The sequence below is a fragment of the Monodon monoceros genome, unplaced genomic scaffold (genome assembly GCF_005190385.1).
Source record: "Monodon monoceros isolate NGI ecotype Baffin Bay Population unplaced genomic scaffold, NGI_Narwhal_1 Super_Scaffold_12, whole genome shotgun sequence".
NCBI lineage: Eukaryota > Metazoa > Chordata > Mammalia > Artiodactyla > Monodontidae > Monodon > Monodon monoceros.
In genome coordinates, this window is record NW_021703768.1 from 115,095,644 (window position 1) to 115,116,331 (window position 20,688).

General features: G+C 40.4%; 1 protein-coding gene across 1 annotated transcript in view; it reads right to left on the bottom strand.

The window, feature by feature from the left end:
- The window catches only part of KLHL3 (kelch like family member 3), a 110,651-nt gene that overhangs the window by 74,340 nt on the left and 15,623 nt on the right, over positions 1-20,688 (bottom strand). The window contains exon 3 of the mRNA XM_029218957.1: positions 7,981-8,087. Coding sequence (XP_029074790.1) covers positions 7,981-8,087 — 107 coding nt within the window. The remainder of the gene's footprint in view (positions 1-7,980; positions 8,088-20,688) is intronic.

Here is a 20,688-nt window from a genome sequence, read left to right on the forward strand (position 1 = left end):
ATGGAGGTTTCTCAAAAAACTAAAAATAGAACTACCATATGACCCAGGAATTCCATTCCTTGGTATACATCAAAAAAAAAAAAACAAAAAACCCAAAACACTAATTTGAAAAGATACGTGCATCTCAATGTTCACAGCAACATTATTTACAATTGCCAAGATATGGAAGCAACCAAAGCGTCAATCAACAGATGAGTAGATAAAGAAGATGTGGTTTATATACACAATGGAATACTACTCAGCCATTAAAAAGAATGAAATTTTGCCATTTGCAGCAACATGGATGGACTTGGAGGGTATTATAATAAGCAAAATAAGTCAGACAAAGACAAATTCTGTTTGACATCACTTATATGTGAAATCTAAAACATACAACAAATTAGTGAATACAACAAAAAAGAAGCAGACTCACAGATATAGAGAACAAACTAGTGGTTACTACTGCGGAGAAGGAAGTGGGGAGGGGCAATATAGGGTAGGAGATGAAGAGGTACAAACTATTAGGTATAAAATAAGCTACAAGGATATATTGTACAACACAGGGAATACAGTCAATATTTTATTTATTTATTTATTTATTTTGGCTGCATTGGGTCTTTGTTGCTGCGCGTGGGCTTTCTCTAGTTGCAACAAGCAGGGGCTACTTTCGGTGTGGTGTGCGGGCTTCTCACTGCAGTGGCTTCTCTTGTTGCAGAGCACGGGCTCTGGGCACGTGGGCTTCAGTAGTTGTAGCATGCGGGCCCTAGAGCACAGGCTCAGTGGTTGTGGCGCACGGGCTTAGTTGCTCTGTAGCATGTGGGATCTTCCCGGACCAGGGCTCGAACCCATGTCCCCTGCACTGGCAGGTGTATGCTTAACCACTGCGCCACCAGGGAAGCCCAGTCAATATTTTATAATAACTATAAATGGAGTATAAACTTTAAAAATTGTGAATCACTATATTGTACACCTGTAACTTATATAATATTGTACAGCAACTATACTTGAATTAAAGAAAGAAAAAAAAGAAAATGTCTGTTTGTTGCACATCTTTTGTCCTCTGTTAACAACATATCCTGTTCTTCCAGATAGATCATGATCTACTCAAGGGCAGATATTTGTTCATTCATTCACTCAACAAACATGTATCAAACAGTCCCCATGGGCAAGGCCCAGAGGACACAGTGGTGAACAAGTCATGTTCCCTGCCCTCATGGAGCTCAGTCTAGTAGAAAGAGGGATAAGTAAACCAACAATTACAAAGTATGTTAAATGCTAGAAAAGGAGGTTCAGCTTAAAGGGTTCTTAAGCAGGGAAGCCTATACCCTGAATTGTATGCAAAATGATGAGCACACAGGAGCACACATTTACTATTTTTTGTGGAAAGAATCCATTGTTTTCATCAGACTGATTCATAATGGTTAAGAACCACTGATCTAACATGAGATCTGGAGGAGTCATGGTTGTTCAGAAGAGCAGTGAGTATGAGGGAAGAATATTCCAGGCAGATAGAATAGTGTATGTAAAGGTTCGGAGGTAAGAAAGAACATGACCTATTCTGGGACCATAAGAAATTGAGTCTGGCAGAAGCACAGCATGAAAAGGGAGGAAGGGGGAGAGGAGCTGGAGATATAAGCAGGGTCTGGACCACTTGAGGGTCTTGTGGGCCATGCTGAGAAGTTTAGACTTCATTCTAAGGGCAATGGGGAGCCCTTGACAGACTTTAAGCAAGTAAGGGATACATCATATTTTTTATTTTGGAAAGATCACTAAAGCTACAGCATAGAAAATGGGTTGGGGGTGAGGGAACAAAATAGGAGGCAGGTTGACCAATTAGAAGGCTGCTGCAGTAAATTAGATGATGGCAGCCTGGACTAAGGGTCTGTGTCTTGAACTTCTTTAAATCCTCAGGCTCTACTTTAAGACCTTGCACCTAGAAGTCTCCAAGAACCATAAAGAGCCCAGGAAAGCAAGTCATGGTTCTCGACATAGCAAGCACACCACATGCGCAACAGAGCTCTTTTTAGGTGGAAGACTGACCAAGGGGGAACAGGAGGGAGGAGGTGCATCTTGAGGAGCCAGGAGGGAAAACCTTTCACCATCACAGAAGACTTAGGAAGGCTATGAAATCACTGGCTCATCCTCTAGATCACTGATATAAACCCAACCCTATTATTCAGCCAAAGAAGTCTCAAGAGTGAGAAAGGAATGGTAGAGTGGCTGCGAAGTCTTTCTGAAGGACCAGACATAGACCACCAACCACCCCTACAAAGCTGTATGGCAAAGGGAAGAAAAAGTGCATTCAGGAAGCCTTGTGTTATGGAACTCTTCCTCACTCCTCAGCTGAATCCTTACTGTTTTAATTTAATTTCATGATCTGGGTAAAAAGAAAACAGAAGGTCCTTATCCTTTGCACAGTGATCCTGCATGGGTGTTAAGATGGTTATTAAACTCTCTTACCACTAACCTTCATCTGTCTAAGTCCTAATATCTGGGTTGCCAACTCATTTGCCTAAAGCTGAGACCTATGTCACATGTTAACATCACATGAGAAAAAGAAATACCCTGTCATGTCCCTGAATCCCAGCTAAACTTCCTGCAGGTGAGCAGCCTATGCCATTTAACTGCAAAAGGCTGACCTCTGTCTCCTGTAAAGTAAGGACATTCCCGGCCCTGCCTTTAAGCCAAGGCTATGTGAGAGTCAAAGGAGATAATGAGAGTCTGAGAACTGTGGCAGCAGGATTCAACAGAGCGGCAATGATGGATATCACCCCAGCACTCAACCTCCCTGGAATCTCATCCTTCCTCCACTTGGAAAGGTCTTTCTGCTCAGCCAGAGGCACATGGAGCACCAAGTCAGGAAGGAAATGCCTTCCTGATATGAAACAGAGATGTTTCATATCAACCCTAACCACCATCAGGGCGGCTGGTATCAGAGCCACCCCACACATCCACATGAGCTCTGTAAACTATGATGTGCTCTACACATAATGAGAGTAAACTTTATTAAGTACGTATTCTGTATTGGGTGCCTTATTTCCCTTACCTGTATCTGTTCCCTGGTTATTGTTATTATTGTTTTATTGTTGTTATTCCAGTCTCATAAATAAGCAAACAGGATCATAGAGGTTACGTGAATTCCCTACAAACCGATCAGGTGCTGGAGTCAGGTCACGATGGCTCCAAAGCCCTTTCCAAGACACCACACCATCTCCCAATGCAAGGTGGCATTACCACCCCTGTGTTTAATCCTTAGCAAAGAGGCCTCTGCATCAATAACTCCAAACCTCCTCTATGAACATTCATAAAACATTTCTTACCAGTGATCCTCTCCAATGATGATCTAAGTTTCAAGGCTGAGCTACTCCAAGTCCAGACAAGTCTACCGCAGATCATCTTGGTCAAATCAGTTGCACCTTAATGGGTGCTGGTGGGTGTCTGAATAGTGGTCTCTTTTCCTAGACACTACAGAGGCCTATGTTGAACTACATCCAAATCAATTCCTGAAAAACTCACCATTTCCTTAGAGGCAAAACCCTCAGAAACCAGACCCTATCTACTCCGACTAATCTCTCAAGGCCCTCTTTATACAAAGAAAGGATTCTACTCCCTAGTGCTCCCTCCCTCCCTGCCCCACTGCCTTGGATTAAGTCTTGCTAAACTGCATGTTATGCAAAGATCTTCAAAAACATCAATACATCATACAAACACTCAGAACACAGACATAGGCCAGGGCCTGGCACAGTCAGGCATAAAGAAAGGGTGAAACAATGGTTCTATGGGATGAGTGCATGCCTGGAGGTAAGAGGGCCAGGCCCTAATTTTTCTGCTTGAGGCTAGTTGGTGCTTACATTCCAAGCCCCTTGCCTCTTACCTCCAGCACATTCCTGACTCTCCCCCCTATTTCTGTTCACCATATGTTCAAGACACCAGTTGAATATCAGCCTACATCTAATAAAAACTGGACAGCAACTTTTCTTTAAAAAAACAAAGCCGGGGCTTGCCTGGTAGTCCAGTGGGTAAGACTCTGCACTCCCAATGCAAGGGGCCCGGGGTTCAATCCCTAGTCGGGGAACTAGATGTGGCATGCATGCCACAACTAAGAGTTCACATGCTGCAGCTAAGAGTCCGCATGCTGCAACTAAGAAGTTCCCATGTCACAACTAAAAGTCTGCATGCCACAACTAAAAGATCCATATGCCACAATGAAGATCCCACGTGCCACAACGAAGACCCAGTGGAGCCTAAATAAATAGAAAAATAAAAACAAATAAAAAAAACAAAGCCAATTTAATCAGCCACTGCGTGTAGCACAACAGAGCCAGAAGATGGGACAGCTCACTTCCAGGGCTTCTTTTGGGATGGAGTTCAAATGTCTTTTAGCCATGGTGATGAGCCTAAGGCACTTAGTCCACATATTCTTTAGAACTTGGTTCTTTTAACACCATAAAATGGGATTGTTTTCAAAGTTTTGGATGACATGAAGGGATCCATATGGAGTACAAACACTATAGTACACAGAACACATAGAAAAGGGCATGACAGAAAGAGGGAAAAAAAACTGACTGGGCTATTTTGGGGAACTTATCTTCCCCTGGGATGGAGGTGCTTGATGGGGGGATCGGACCAAGGGGAATTTTAAGTATTCCATACTCACAGAGAGAAGGAGGACAAGACCAGCCCTTCTGGCCTCTCCAGTCACACTACACTGAAGGAGTGGAGAGCAACTCAGGTGACTGCCCATCCCAGACCTTCTCACAGGTTGGCTGCCTTTGGACACTCTTCTGTGGGCACTCAGACCTCAGTTCCACGCTTATTACAAGTTATTCTGGGAAGGATATGGTCAAGGAGTGGAGCTGGTATTTGGAACCATCACAGGACATTTGGGCAATATGAACTCAGAGGACAAAAAAATAAAAACACTTTAAGCCTCAGTAAAAGATCTTAATCCTACACTCAAGTCAGAAGAAAGTCACATGCATTTCCTTTTCTTTGGGGCCTTAGACATGCTGATAGAAATGGACTCAACAAGAGTCAGCTGGGCCTTTTCATCACTAATTTTACTCATTTTGAAGCTGAACCTGATAATTAGAACAAAATTTTGCCATGTTACTTTTTTTTTTGTACCTGTTTACCAAGGTTTAAGCAAAACCAACGGGCCTCAGAAAATACATGAATCTGATGTACTGCCGATGGAAGCATAAGCTGGTACAACTGTTCTAAGTGTTGTGGAACTGAGGCACGTGTCTCACAAGAATTCAAAATGTGCACACACTTTAACCAAGTATTTTTTATTCTAGGGATCTAAGGAAATAATCAGGAATGTAAGTAAAGACTAAGTTGCAAGGATGCCCATTTTAGCACTATTTACAATAGCAAAATATTAGAAAGAACTATAATTTCCAACCAATAAGGAAATGGATTTTCAATTCGGATACATATGATGGAATCTTATGAGGCCATTAAAATAATGATGTAGATGTGATTTCATTGCCATGAAAATATATTGACAATATAGCGCTAAGTTCAATTAAGCAAATTTTCATTGAGCACCTACTGTACGTAAGACGACGCTAGGCAGCAGGGACATAGCAGTGAATTTAAAAGGTACAGTTTTTACCCTCATAAAGTTTATGACTGACCAGGCAAATCAGACAGTGAGGAAGTAATGAGATAAGTAGTAATAGTAAAGAGAACCATAAGCTATCACAAGAGTAAATGTATTACATGTATTTTTTTTGCTTGCTCACATTTTCTAATTTTTATTCTGCAATGAACATATGTGAATAGTGTTTGGATGAGTAGATGGATAGGTAGGTGGGTGGGTGGATGGATGCACAGACAGACAGATGATGGATGAATGGAGGGATGGATGGATGGAAGGAAGGATGGAAGAATGGATGGTAACCAGATTCAGTGGAAAGCTTGGGCTAGGCAACATATTAGACTGCTTTCTTCTCTTGATTCCCTCTTCCCTTCAATTACTAGAATCCAAGACCTGATCCAGAAGCACCTTTTCTCTCCCTTTTTAAAATCACCTTGTTTTGCTAGGCACTTCCACTACCCCCAGAGGCAAGTTCATGAGCAAAAAGTGGAGCCAACAGTACAATTTATTGTAATTCCAAATAGACTCCTCTCTCAACACTGGACTTTCCAAACCACACAAACAGAGAAGAATGACTGGCAGAACTATTTACTGAAGTTGTAGCTAAATAACTATTGTAGACAAGATAAATTATTTTAAAAGAAAGAGACGGATGAAGGACAAGGACAAAAAAAGAAATAAAAACCTTACTACTAGAGTTTGAGGCTACTCCAAAGAGAATGTGGCTCAAAATTTCCAGGTAGTGAAATTAGCTGGTTTTCCAGGCTGCACTGTGGAATTCCTGGCCCAAGGCTCAAAGTGAGGTAAGTGTGGCTTGGTCCACTTAGCAAAAGCACTGCTCCAAGTTGAGGCCAGGTCCTTCACATGATGAGCCAAGGGGGACATACATGTGAGGAATTCTCCAAACGCCAAGTGCTAAGTACTCCCTGCCCCACCAAGAACCACTCCTGCCCAGCACAGGCTTTGTACTATATTAGGAAAAGGGCAAGAGCCTATTCAGCAAAGATGTGCCTGCACTCACCCATCCTTAGCAACACCACATTCATTCATTTAACCTTCACTTATTCAGTCTCCTAAACATCAGGCCCTGGGGTGGGCGCTAAGGATTCAACAGTGACAAGACATAAGACATAATCCGCAAGCACCCAAAGCTCACAATCAAGGGTAGGAGACATTTTGTTCATTAAAACAATATTTTAGTCCTATTATGTACCAGGTACTCAGGGTACAGAAACAAACAAATCTAACAAGATCCCTGTCTTCATGGAACTGATACTCCAGTAAGGAGACACAGGTAAAAAATATATAAACAACCAACCAATATGATTTTCAGACAGTGATAAATGTTATGAAAAAAATAGAGTCAAGTTATGGAATAGAAAGAGACCTAGTGGGGAACTACGGCTCAGGTGGTCAGAGAGGAGGCAACATTTGATACAGAGTGAGAAGCAGCAGGTACATGAGACCCCAGAGCATGACCACCTCAAACCCCAGGAAACAGATGAGCATTTAGAGTGATAGTGACCACACTCAGAGGAAGCACAGGGTGCAGATAAGTGTGTGGAAGAGACACCTGACCTCATCCAGCTGGCTTTCAGTCAGCAGTGATGGATACAGCACTGCCTGCACCTGGCTCAGGGGAGGTGCTGTGAGGTACTGCAGACAAGAAGCTCAGCCCGTGCGTTTCAGGGAATTCAGTCTTAGAAATAATACACCTGCAATAGTTGGACAAGGCTATTTGGCATGTTCAGGAAACAGGGACTCCCTGGAAAGTTGGCAAAGGTACTGAAACTGAATGCAGATGGTGAATATACCTCTGTCTTACTCTCCCCACCCCAAGCCCCACCATCACTTCTGCCAACTCTACCGCATTCCTGTAAAGGTTAGAGGAGACTCAAGGTCCCTGCCTGGAAAGAACAGCTAAGGAATAATAAGACGTGGGCCAGCTAGGCCAGCCAGCCCTGGGCCAGGCATCCAGAAGCCAAGTTCCACTCATTCACCATGTGACCTCAGGCAAGTCCCTTCCCTTCTCTCAGCCTCAAGGTCCCCCATCTGCAAAATGACAGCTCAGAAGCCTGGGGATGAAGCCAAGAGTCTACATGCCTAACCAGCTCCCTGACATGATTATGATGCATGACAAAGTCTGAGAATTCAGAGACTATATGATGCTACAGAGTTAACTGCAATAGGGGCTGCATGCTTGACTCGCCTGGCTGAGGGCCTGTCATGGTGCTTTGCATCTCCACGGTGCAAAGCAAAGAATCTGGCACACAGGAGCTCCGCAGGGTGGGCATCACAGCCTTCTTTCCTCCCCCCTCTCACGCCACCACCCTCAATATTCTCCCAGTGGGGCTGCAGCCCCACAACCATGGGTTATTGTTTGCCCCTCACCATACCTGTGAACATCGCACAGAAGTAGGGGCTGCAGGCTGCCAGGACCACACGGTGGGCTTCTATCTCAACATCTTCTGCCACAATTACCACGTCACACAATAGCTGTTTGCTGCAAGACATCAGTGGGAGAAAGGATGGGTCACAGCACCAACTCCCACCCCCAGCCACACAAGGGTATTTTTTCTCCCCCACCCTCCACATTCCATACTATCACCACGGTTGTCATACAGACCTACCATATCTTAAGTTAGGCAGGGAGATGGACTCATCAACTTTTCCAAGTCCCTAATAAGCCCCACATTCAGGCTTTCCTAAGGCACTCAACTCTGTAGAGATCTAACTACTGTGTAGCTGCAAATTCAGGGCTCCTTCATTTGTCTTCACATCTCTGCTCCGCAACTCTACAGGCTATGACTGAGAAAGGGGGACAGCAGTTCAAGGAGCAGTGGGAAAAGCTTTGGGCTGTTAGCTGAGTAACTGAATGAATGCCAAGGAGCATGAGCATGCCACTGAGGTGTGCCACCAGCTAGAACAGGTATTAACTCTTCCGCAAGGAGTCCACTGCCTGTGAAACACTGGTAAGAGGCCAGCCAGATCTGGAGGACTCAGGTATGTTTCTTCCCACCCAGGTTTAACACTAACATCAAAAAGACTCCACCGGTACACACAGTGCTCCCTAAAGACCCTGGGCAAACTCCAATTACTGCAATTATTAAGAAAACTGTAACTACATTTTTACTTGTTTGTCACCCCCATACACTATGAACTTTAAAAAGGACTTGTTCACTGTTATATCCTAGACACCCAGTTGCATGCATAGCACACAGTAGGCCCTAAACTTTTACTAAATAAATTAATAAAGGAATGAAATTTTAAATAGGATCAATCCACACTCAGAAACAGAATGAATATTTGACTACTTTGAAGACTGAAAGGGTACCACAAGCCCTATCAATCCAAGAATTTTTCCTCTACCAGCCTTTCAAGTTCTTATCCTGGCTATTATCAATACAATAGTCAACATTTCTTGAGTTACATGTGCCAGGCACTGTTCTAAGCACTTTTTTTAATACATATTATTTCATTTAACCCTCTCTACAACTCTATGAAGTATGACTACTGTTATGCCCCATATTACTAAAAAAGGAAACTGAGGCCCAGAGAAGTTAAGTAACTTTCCCAAGGTCATACAGAAAGGGAGCAGTGGATTCAGGATTTGAATATAAGCAGCTGAACCCAAGAACCCATGCTCTTAACTTCTATAGTATCCTGGTCACCACTAGTCCTTGCTTTAGATTAAAGCACTAGAAGTGGGAGGGAAGACAGGGAGGATAAACACATTTCAACTGTGATCCACTGGTAGTGGTTACTTAGCGCACTATACTGGATTGAGAAGTCTGAGGTCATGACTGGGTTCCACGTGACAGGGATGAGATAAATATAATGAGTATGTCATGGTTAATAGATGGAAGAGAAGCTACATATTTGCTCTCCCTGGTATAGCATATTAAACCCTTGCCAACTATTCAGACATTAGTCCAGGTTCACTTTTCAGAGAAATAGAGTCATACAGCCTGGGAAGGCTAGAACCACAAATGCCCTTAGAGATCACCCTATGTATGAAGCTCAGAGAGGTGGCCCAAAGCCACAGAAGCCTTAGTCTTGAACCTAGTTCTGACTCCAGGTACAGTACCATAATGCCTCACGATTGGTTGACACTTAGAATGGGAAAAAACAGTAGCTAGGTTATCTCCAGTGGGGAACGGTGACCAGGAAAGGTTCAGCATATAGAATAAGGTACCAGTGAGGGGGCTTCTGGGAAGGGTGAGACCCCTGAGCACCAAGAGGCAAAACCTGGGGGTGGGACCTCATCCTGCAGTGAACAGCACACCTTACACACGAACTTTATCAGAATAAACCAGCTCAACTGGGAACAGAACTGGCTCTGCCCCAACAGGCTACAAGAACATGGACAAATTGACCCCATCAGTTTTCTCATCTTTCTTAGCTGCCTTGGGACATATACTGTGGGGACCAAATGAGATTGCAGATGCTACTTGAGAATAGGCTTGTTTAAATATGATTAAAATATATTGTAAAAATGTATTCCTAACAGTATAGACTCCGCTTGGACATTTTCATTTCTATTAAAGATTCTGGGGAGAAAACAGAGTTATCACTGCTATTTAAAAGTACAAGTAATTTTTTTTGGTAACCAGTATTTTAATAAGGAAAGTGTTGACACAGATGGGTCAGAAATGCTGAGCAAATTTTCAGTGCCAGATGATGGGCAAGCAAATGTCAAAGTAGGATATCTTACACAAACCCAGAAGAGCTGATAATTCTTGAACAAATGGGAAAGAGACCAGAAGGAATGAGGAGTAAAGATGGAGAATCCAGTCAAGCAAATAAATGAGAGCAGCTCTGACAGGTGGGAAGTGTATCTCAAGGCCAGAGAAACTCTAACCTGGGAGAGTGACCAAGAAAAACTTGCCACAAAGTCAGGGTAGGCTTTCCCAGGTGGTGGGAAAGCCTGTCTACACACTGGAGACATCTCAGTCTCCACTATGCAGGGAAAAGGGAAGAGGCAGCTCTACAAGCACTGCATGGCTCACAAGCACTTCTAATTCCAATTACCAGAGATCCTGTGAGATCCTTTTTTCTGAAGTATCAGACACTACTCCAAAGGACAGTCTTGAGGAGAGAAAAGTAGGGCTATACACACTGTGATTTGTAGGAAATAGAGTAGAGCTGTGAGGAAGGAGCTCAGGCCCTGGAATCAAACTGACCAGGGTTCATGTCCCCTGAGTATCATAGAACTGATATGTGTTGTAAACAAGATAATGAATAGCGCTAATAGTAAACATTCAGTAAATATGTATTTCTTTTCTTCCTTTTTTCCACAAAATACTTCAGTCAAGACTAGAGTAAGTTTTGGACATGGTAAATTTGAGCTGCCTTTTGGACATCTAAGTGGGGCTGTCAAGTAGGCAAGTGGATACTAGGGTCTGGAGTTCAGAGGTGGGAAATGGTTAAGAAGTTGGGGGAAAGGGGAAGAACCAACAAAAGAGATGAGAAACCAGCCAGTGGGATAGGAGGAAAACCAAAAGAGTGTGATGTCCAAGAAGCCAAGTAAAGACAGGGATACAAAAAGGAAGGAATGATCAATTGTACCAAATACTGCTGATAAGTAAGATAACATTAGGGTGGCTAGCCAGGGCAATTAGGCAAGGAAATGAAATAAAGGGCATCCAAATTGGAAAGAAAGAAATAAAACTATCTCTATTCACAAATGACATGATCTTGTACATATAAAATCCCAAGGAATCCACTAAAAAACTACTAAAATAAATAAATGAGTATAAGGAGGTTGCAGAATACAAGATCAATATACAAAAATCAACTGTGTTTCTGTACACTTGCGGTGAACAATCCAAAAATGATATTTTTAAAATCCCATTTACAATAGCATCAAAAAGAATAAAATACTTTAGGAATAAATTTAACAAAAAAATTCAAAACCTATACCCTAAAACTATAAAACACAGTTGAAGTAAATTAAAGACTTAAATAAGTGGAAAGATCTCCAGTGTTCATGAATTGGAAGATTAATACTGTTAAGATGGCAATTCTCCCCCAAAATGTTCTACAGATGCAATACAATTTCTATCAAACTCCCAGTTGGCTTCTTTGCAGAAAGTGACAAGCTGAGCCTAAAATTCAAATGTAAATGCAAGGGACCTAGAATGGCCAAAACAATCTTGAAAAAGAACAGAGTTGAAGAACTCAGGTTTCCCAATTTCAAAACTCTACAAAGCTAAAGACAGTGTAGTAATAGCACAAGGATAGATACATAGGTCAACAGAATAGAATTGAGAGTTTAAAATAAACCCTCACATTCACAGTTAACTGATTTCTGAAAAGGATGCTAAGACCATTCAACCGGGAGAGAATAATCTTTTCAACAAATGCTGCTAGGATAACTGGATATCCACATGCAGAAGAATGAAGTTGGACCCTTACCTCACACCATACACAAAAATTAACTCAAAATGGATCAAAGACCTAAATGTAAGAGTTAAAACTATAAAACTCTTAGAAGAGACATTGGGGTAAATCTTCATGACTTTGGATTAGGCAGTGGTTTGTTAGATAGGACACCAAAAGCACAAACAAAAAAAAAGATACATTAGACATCAAAGTTTACAACTTTTGTGCTTTAGGACATCAGGAAAATGAGAAGAAAACCTACATAATGAAAGAAAACCTTTGTAAATCATATGTCTGATAAGAAGCTTGTATCTAGAATACATAAAAACTTTACAACTCAATAATAAGTAGACATATAACCCAATTTAAAATAGGCAAAGTATCTTAATAGACATTCTCCAAATAAGATACAGAAATGGCCAATGATCACATGAAAAGGTGCTCAACATCATTAGTCATCAGAGAAACGTAAATCAAAACCACAGTGAGATAACTTCTCACACATACTAGGATGGTTATAATCAAAAACACAGAAAATAACAAGTGTTGATGAGAATATGGAGAAATTGGGAGCTTCATACACTGCTGATAGAAATGTAAAGTGGTACAGCTGCTGTGGAAAACAGTCTGATGGTTCCTCAAAAGGTTAAACACAGAGTTGTTATTTGACCCAGGAATCCCACTCCCAAGAGAAATAAAACATACATCCACACAAAAACTTGTACCTGAATGTTCACAGCAGCATTATTCATAATAGCCAAATGGCCTCAAATCTGTATATCCATACAATGAAATATTATTCAGCAATAAAAAGGAATGAAATACTGAGACATGCTACAGCATGAATGAACCTTGAAAACATTATGCTAAGTAAAAACTGTTAGTCACAAAAGACACATTATATGATTCCAAAATAGGTAAATCATAAAGACGGAAAGTAGACTAGTGGCTGTCTAGTACTGGGAGGTGAGTGAATAGGGATAACAGGGGGATTACTGCTAAAGTATACAGGGTGATGAAAATATTCTAAAATTGATTGATGGTTGCCCAGTTCTGTGAATATAATAAAAGCCATTAAATTGTACACTTTAAATGGGTGAATTGTATGGTATATGAATTATATCTTGATGAAGCTGTTACCAAAAAAAGAAAAACAGCATATACATCTGCAAAAAATGAAAATTCTAAATCGAAAAGATATATGCACCCCAATGTTCATAGCAGCAGTATTCACACTAGCCAAGACGTGGAAGCAACCCAAGTGTCCAGATGACTGGCTTAAGAAGATGTGATACACACACACACACACACACACACACACACACAAGATGGAATACTGCCCAGCAATAAAAAAGAATGAAAAATCTCCATTTGCAGCAACATGGATGGACCTAGAGAATACTATGCTTAGTGAAATAAGTCAGACAGAGAAAGACAAATACTATATCACTTACATATGAAATCTAAAAAATAATACAAATGGATGTATATACAAAACAGAAACAGACTCACAGACATAGAAAACAAATTTATGGTTACCAAAGGGGAGGGGGGAGGGGGAAATTAGGAGTATGGTATTAAAAGATATAAACTACTATACATAAAAGAGATAAGCAACAAACATTTACTGTACAGCACAGGAAATTATACTCAATATCCTGTAATAACCTATAATGGAATATAATCTGAAAAAAAAAATGAATCAGTATGCTGTACACTTGAAGCTAACACAATATTGTAAATCAACTATGCTTCAATTTTAAAAAGTTATACTAAAAGCAAGAAGGAATAAAAATTTTAAAGGCTAAAAAAATAATACACTTCAAAAGAAAAGAAAAACAAAAAGCAGTGTGCTAAAATGGCTCGTTACTAGTAATAAAGCCATACTGGAAAACAATCTAAAAAAAAAGATGAAGCAGAGAACTTTTTGCAATGGAGAAATGAGAGATTCAAATTGTAAAGATAAGATAGAAGATTGTTGCTCCTTTTCAGGCCTGATGAGGGGTTGCTATTCCAACAAGGACCACGTGCCCACTTGCTGGTTGGCTGGTAAGTCAGGAGACAAAGAGCCATTAGGGCTCTGCTGCCCAGAAGCAGCTGTTGGTCTGACCAGAGCAGAGCGAGGAAGTGCAAAAGGAGGAGGAAAGCTGGCTGGTTACCATGTCAGCAGCCCATTTTCTACAATGCAAGTATAAAGAACAGGAAACACGTGAATTGTGTGATTCATAAATTGCAAAGAATATATGTGCTTGAACTAAAATAGCTTAAAATTGAGGGAGGGGAATGTGAAAATAATGCAAGAAATAACCCTAGGTCCCTGGAATATCAGGTAACATTTCATTAGCCTGACCCCTGAATGGCAAGGTGCTTCACCCTGGTCTTCATCAAAACAAAGTATGCCTCTCGCCGGTTCCCATTAAACTCACCCAAATCAATAAAGTGTCTATTCAGGCCCCCTTTCTCCCCCTGCCTCCCCCATTCCATGCTAGTTTTTTAAGTTAGCCATTTAAATACCTTAGAATTTGATATAGTCTTTGAACACCACTAGAATACAAGCAAGATTGAGGGCAAGACTTTGTCTCACCTACTGCCATATGCCTGAAGCAAAAAATTGCCATCAGGGGACTTCCCTGGTGGTCCAGTGGTAAAGAATCTGCCTTGCTATGCAGGGGACACAGGGTCGATCCCTGGTCGGGGAACTAGGATCCCACATGCCGCAGGGCAACTAGGCCTGCGTGTCAGAACTACTGAGCTCGCGCGCCTCAACTAGAGCCAACGTTCCACAAACTACAGAGCCCAGGCATCCTGGAGCCTGCGTGCCAAAACTAGAGAAGAGAAAACCTGCACACCACAACTAGAGAGAAGCCCACGCACCACAACCGCAACAAAAGATCCCGCGTGCCGCAACTAAGATCCAACGCAGCCAAAAATAAATTAAATAAATAAATAAAGACATCTTTTTAAAAAAATCGCCATCATAATAACAGCTAACACAGAATGTTCACTATGTTGCAAGGACTCATAAAATATCTAAGGAATAAGCTATTGCTATTTTTATTATGCAACATGCTGTTTAAATTAGCAATTCTACTTCTAGGAATTAATTCTATAGAAATAATTGTAAATATGCACAAGTACTTAACAACAGTAATATATGTGCTGTCACTGTTCTAAGCACTTAACTTATTAATCCTCTTAACAAGCCAGCAAGACTGGAACTATTATTAGCCCCATTTTATGGTTGACAAAAGTGAGGTTGGGGATATTAAGGAACTTGCCCAGGTTCACAGCTAGTCAGCACTGGAGCCAAGATTTGAAACCAGGCTGCCTGGCTCCAGAGTCTATGCTTGTGACCACTGTGCTATCCTGCTCCACACATAACCACTGCAGGTATTATTTATTTGAGGGATTGGAAAACCTAGACACCCAACAACAGGGAAGTGTTTTTAAAAAAAACAAAAATAGAATATCATTCATCCACTTAAAATGAAGTTGTAGAACAGTAACACAAAAAATTTGTTCAACATAATGTTAAGAATAAAAATCTGGTTGAACACATACACTACTGTATATAAGACAGATAAACAAGGACCTACTGTATAGCACAGGGCACTCTACCTAATATTCTGTGATAACCTATATGAGAAAAGAATCTAAAAAGAATGAATATATGTATATGTATAACTGAATCACTTCGCTGTACACATGAAACTAACACAACATTGTAAATCAACTGTACTCCAATAAAATTAAAATATTTTTTAAATAAATAAAATAAAAGTCACCCATAGGAAAAAAAATCTGGTTGAGACGTATATATTAAAGAAAAAAAAGATCTCCTAAGGGTTAACAATGGTTAGCACTGTGACTTTTTGCTCACCTGTATTTTCTAAATGTTCTATAATATATTCTTTTTACAAAAAATTTACAAAATTTACAAATTTTTAAAGAAAAATTTAAAGGTTTTAATTTAAAAATGAAAGGGAAATCCATGCCTAAACCTGAACTAAAATTTTCCCAACCAAAACATAAACAGATTGTGGTCCATTTGAAAAAATCAAAATCAATTTGAAAAAATCAAAAGGAAGAACAAGACTGTGATGGTTAATATTATATGTCAACTTAACCAGGCTAAGTGATGCCCAGATAGCTGATAAAATATTATTTGTGGGTGCGTCTGCAAAGGTTTCCCTAGAAGAGATTAGCCTTTGAACTGGTAGACTGAGAAAAGAAGATCTCTTTCACCAATTTAGGTGGGCATCATCCAATCCACAGAGGGCTTGAATAGAACAAAAAGGTGGAGGAAGGGTGAATTCTCTCTTTCTCTTCTTGAGCTATACTGGCCATCTTCTCCTGCCCTCAGACATCGAGGCTCTTGGTTCTTGGGCCTTTGGACCGCAAGACATACTCCACTGGCTCTTGTTTCTCAGGCCTTCAGATTTGGACTGAATTATACCACTGGCTCTCCTGGTTCTCCAGCTTGTAGACAGCGGATTGTGGCAATTCTCGTCCTCCACAATCATGCGAGTTAAACTCCTATAATAAATCTCCTCTTACATATCTGTGTCTATATATCTAGTTTTCCAGAGAAACAGAAGCAATACATATATATAAATCATATATAAATAATAGATATATAAATAGATATATTATTGGTTCTGTTTCTCTGAAAAACCCTGACTCATACAAAGATGATTCACTTAAATTTCAGCAAAGGACCAGTGTTTTCCAAAATAAGTTTCACAGAACACTCGGTCTATCCATAACAACAACAACTAAAGAGGATTCAAAACCATGTGGGAAACCCTGTTAGACAAGTTTATTGTATGACTTCTCAGAGATTTTAATATGCCTATATATATTATGAATCTCAGGGGGTGGGTATAGCAGTTTTATATAACATTTTTCAAACTCATTTTGTTACAGATCTCTTTTTTCCCCACAGAGCATCTTGAGGAAATGTTCCTCAGAACAGCCTTGGCAAACGCTGACTTATACAAAAGAGAAGCAGCAGGACTGTTGGAGGAGGTTAAATCCAAGTTGATGCTTTTGAGGAAAGATGCAAAATGTGGTAACTTGCAAAAGAAGGAACAGACATAACAGGATTTTTTTAGGTATTTAAGAAAAAGAAAAAATGCTAATAATATAAAGTGAGGGTTCGGGGAATTCTGTGTGCATGTCTATTTCCTGAGCTCTACCTTTAAGCAGTTACTACAGTTGGCTAAAGCAGGCAGTCTTTTTCACCCAGTTTTATTGAGCTATAATTGACATATAACATTGTGTAAGTTTAAAGCGTATAATGTGATGATTTGATATATATTGTGAAATAATTACCACAATAAGGTAATACATCTATCATCTCACATAGTTACCATTTATTTTTTGTGGTGAGAACATTTAAGATGTACTCTCTTAGCAACTTTCAAGTATGCAATACAGTACTGCTAACTATAGTCACCACATCGTACATTAGATCCCCAGAACTTATTCCTCTTAAAACTGGAGGTTTGTACCCTCTGACCAACATCTCCCATTTCCCACAACCCCCAGTCCCTGACAACCACTAACGTACTCTCTTTCTGTGAGTTCGGCTTTTTTAGATTTCACATATAAATGAGATCATACAGTCTTTGTCTTTCTCTGTCTGACTTACTTCACTGAATACAATGCCCTCGAGGTTCATCCATGTTGTTGCAAATGACAGGATTTCCTCTTTTTTGTGGCTGAATAATATTCCAGTGTGTATATATACCACATCTTCTTTATCCATTCATCCACTGACCAACAGTTAGGTTGTGTTCATGTCTTGGCTACTGTGAATAATGCTGCAATGAACATGGGAGTGCAAATATCTCTTCGAGATGGTGATTTCATTTCCTTCAGATATATGCCCAGACGTGTGACTGCTACATTGTATAGCAGATCAATTTTTTAAATTCGTTTATTTAATTTTTGGCTGCATTGTATCTTCACTGCTGCATGCAGGTTTTCTCTAGTTGCTGAGAGCGGGGGCTACTCTTTGTTGTGGTGTGCAGGCTTCTCACTATGGTGGCTTCTCTTGTTGCAGAGCATGGGCTCTAGGCGCACGGGCTTCAGTAGTTTTGGCACACGGGCTTCAGTAGTTGTGGCTCACAGGCTCTAGAGCGCAGGCTCAGTAGTTGTGGTACACGGGCTCAGTTGCTCCGCGGCATGTGGGATCTTCCCAGACCAGGGCTCGAACCCATGTCCCCTGCAGTAGCAGGCAGATTCTTAACCACTGCGCCACCAGGGAAGCCCACAGATCAATTTTTAATTTTTTGAGGAATCTCCATATTGTTTTCCATAGTGGCTGTACCAATTTACATTCCTACCAATAGCGCACAAGTGTTCCCTTTTCTCCACAGCCTCACAAGCGCTTGTTATCTCTTGTGTGTTTTTTTGTTTTGTTTTGTTTTATTTTGTTTTGTTTTGCAGTACGTGGGCCTCTCACTGTTGTGGCCTCTCCTGTTGCAGAGCACAGGCTCCGGACGCGCAGGCTCAGCGGCCATGGCTCACAGGCCTAGCCGCTCTGCGGCATGTGGGATCTTCCTGGACCGGGGCACGAACCCACGTCCCCTGCATCGGCAGGCAGACTCTCAACCACTGCGCCACCAGGGAAGCCCTCTTGTGTGTTTTTTATTTGTCTGTTTTTGTTTGTTTGTTTGATAATAGCCATTCTAACAGGTGTGAGGTGATACCTCATTGTGATTTTGATTTGAATTTCCCTGATGATTAGTGATGTTGATCCCCTTTCCATGCACCTGTTGGCCATTTGGGTATCTTCTTTGCAAAAATGTTTATTGAGGTTCTTTGCCCATTTTTAATCATTTTTTTCTACTGAGTTCTAAGCATTCCTTATATGTTTTGGATATTAACCCTTCATAAGATTTATGGTTTGCCAGTATTTTCTCCCTTTCATAGGTTGCCTTTTCATTTTGTTGATGATTTCCTTTACTGTGAAGGAGCTTTTCAGTTTGATGAAGTCCCACTTATTTTTTTCCCCTGTTTTCTTCCAGGAGTTTTATGGTTTCAGGTCTTAACATTTAGGTCTTTAATCCATTTTGAGTTAATTTTTGTGAGTGGTGTAAGACAGGAGTCCAAAGTCATTCTTTCACATGTGGATGTCCAGTTATCCTAACACCATTTGATGAAAGACTGTCCTTTCCCCATTAAGTATTCTTGGCTCCTCTGTCAAAGAGTAGTTGACCATATACATGTGGGTTTATTTCTGGGCTCTCAATTCTGTTCCACTGGTCTACATGTCTATACCATACTGTTCTGATTACCATAGTTTTGTCATATACAGTTGAGCCTTGAACAACATGGGGGTTAGGGGAGCAAACTCCTCCTTCCCCATGCAGTCGAAAATCCACATATAACTTTTCCATATCCACACTTCCACATCCAGGATTCAACCAACCACAGATAGTGTAGTACAATAGCAGTTAATGAAAAAAATCCAAGTAAGTGGACCCTTGCAGTTCAAACCCATGCTGTTCAAGGGCCAACTGTAGTTTGAAATCAGAGAGTGTGATGTCTCCAAACTTTGCTCTTCTTTTACAAGATTGCTTTGGCTGTTTAGGTTCTTTTGTGGTTCCATACAGATTTTAGGATTGTTTCTTCTATTTCTGTGAAAAATGCCATTGGAATTTTTATAGGGATTGCACTGAATCTACAGATGGCTTTGGGGAGTATGGACATTTTAACAATATTAATTCTCTCAATCCATGAGTATGGGATATCTTTCCATTTATCTGTGTCTCTTTTTCAATGTCTTTCATCAATGTCTTATGGTTTTCAGTGTACAGATCTTTCACCTTTTTGGTTAAATTTATTCCTAATATTTTATTGCTTTGACACTATTGTAAATGAGATTGCTTTATTTCTTTTTCAGATAGTTTGTTATTGTATAGAAATGAAACTGACTTTTGTATGTTGATTTTGTATCCTGCAACTTTACCAAATTTGTTTTTAAGTTCTAACAGCTTTTTGGTGGAGTCTTTTAGGGTTTTTTTATATATAGGATCATGTTATCTGCAAACAGAGATGATTTTACTTCTTCTTTTCTAATTTGGATGCCTTTTATTTCTTTTTCTTGCCTAACTGCTCTGGCGAGAACTTCCAGTACTATGTTCAAAAAGAATGGTGAAAGTGGGCACCCTTGTCTTTTTCCTGACCTCAGAGAAAAAGCTTTCAAACTTTCACCATTATGATGTTAGCTGTGGGTTTGTCATACAGGGCTTTTAACATGTTGAGGTATGATCCTTCTATACCCAATTTGTTGGGAGTCTTTTATTATGAAAGGATGTTGAATTTTGTCAAACAGCTTTTCTGCATCTATTGAAAGGATCTTATGATTTTTATCCTTCATTCTATGAATGTGGTGTATCACATTTATTGATTTCATTATCTTGAACCACCCTTGCATCCCAGAGATAAATCTCACTTGATCATGGTATATGATCCTTTTATCAGATCGTATTTTACCAAATCATACATATACCGTTTGCTAGTATTTTGTTGAGAATTTTTGCATCAATATTTATCAGGGATATTGGCCTACAGTTCTCTTTTCTTGTAGTGTCCTTAGCTGGCTTTGGTATCAGGGTAATGCTGGTAATGAGTTTGGGATTATTCCCTCCTCCTCAAGTTTTGGTAAGAGTATGAGAAGGACTAGTGTTAATTATTCTTTGAAAGTTTGG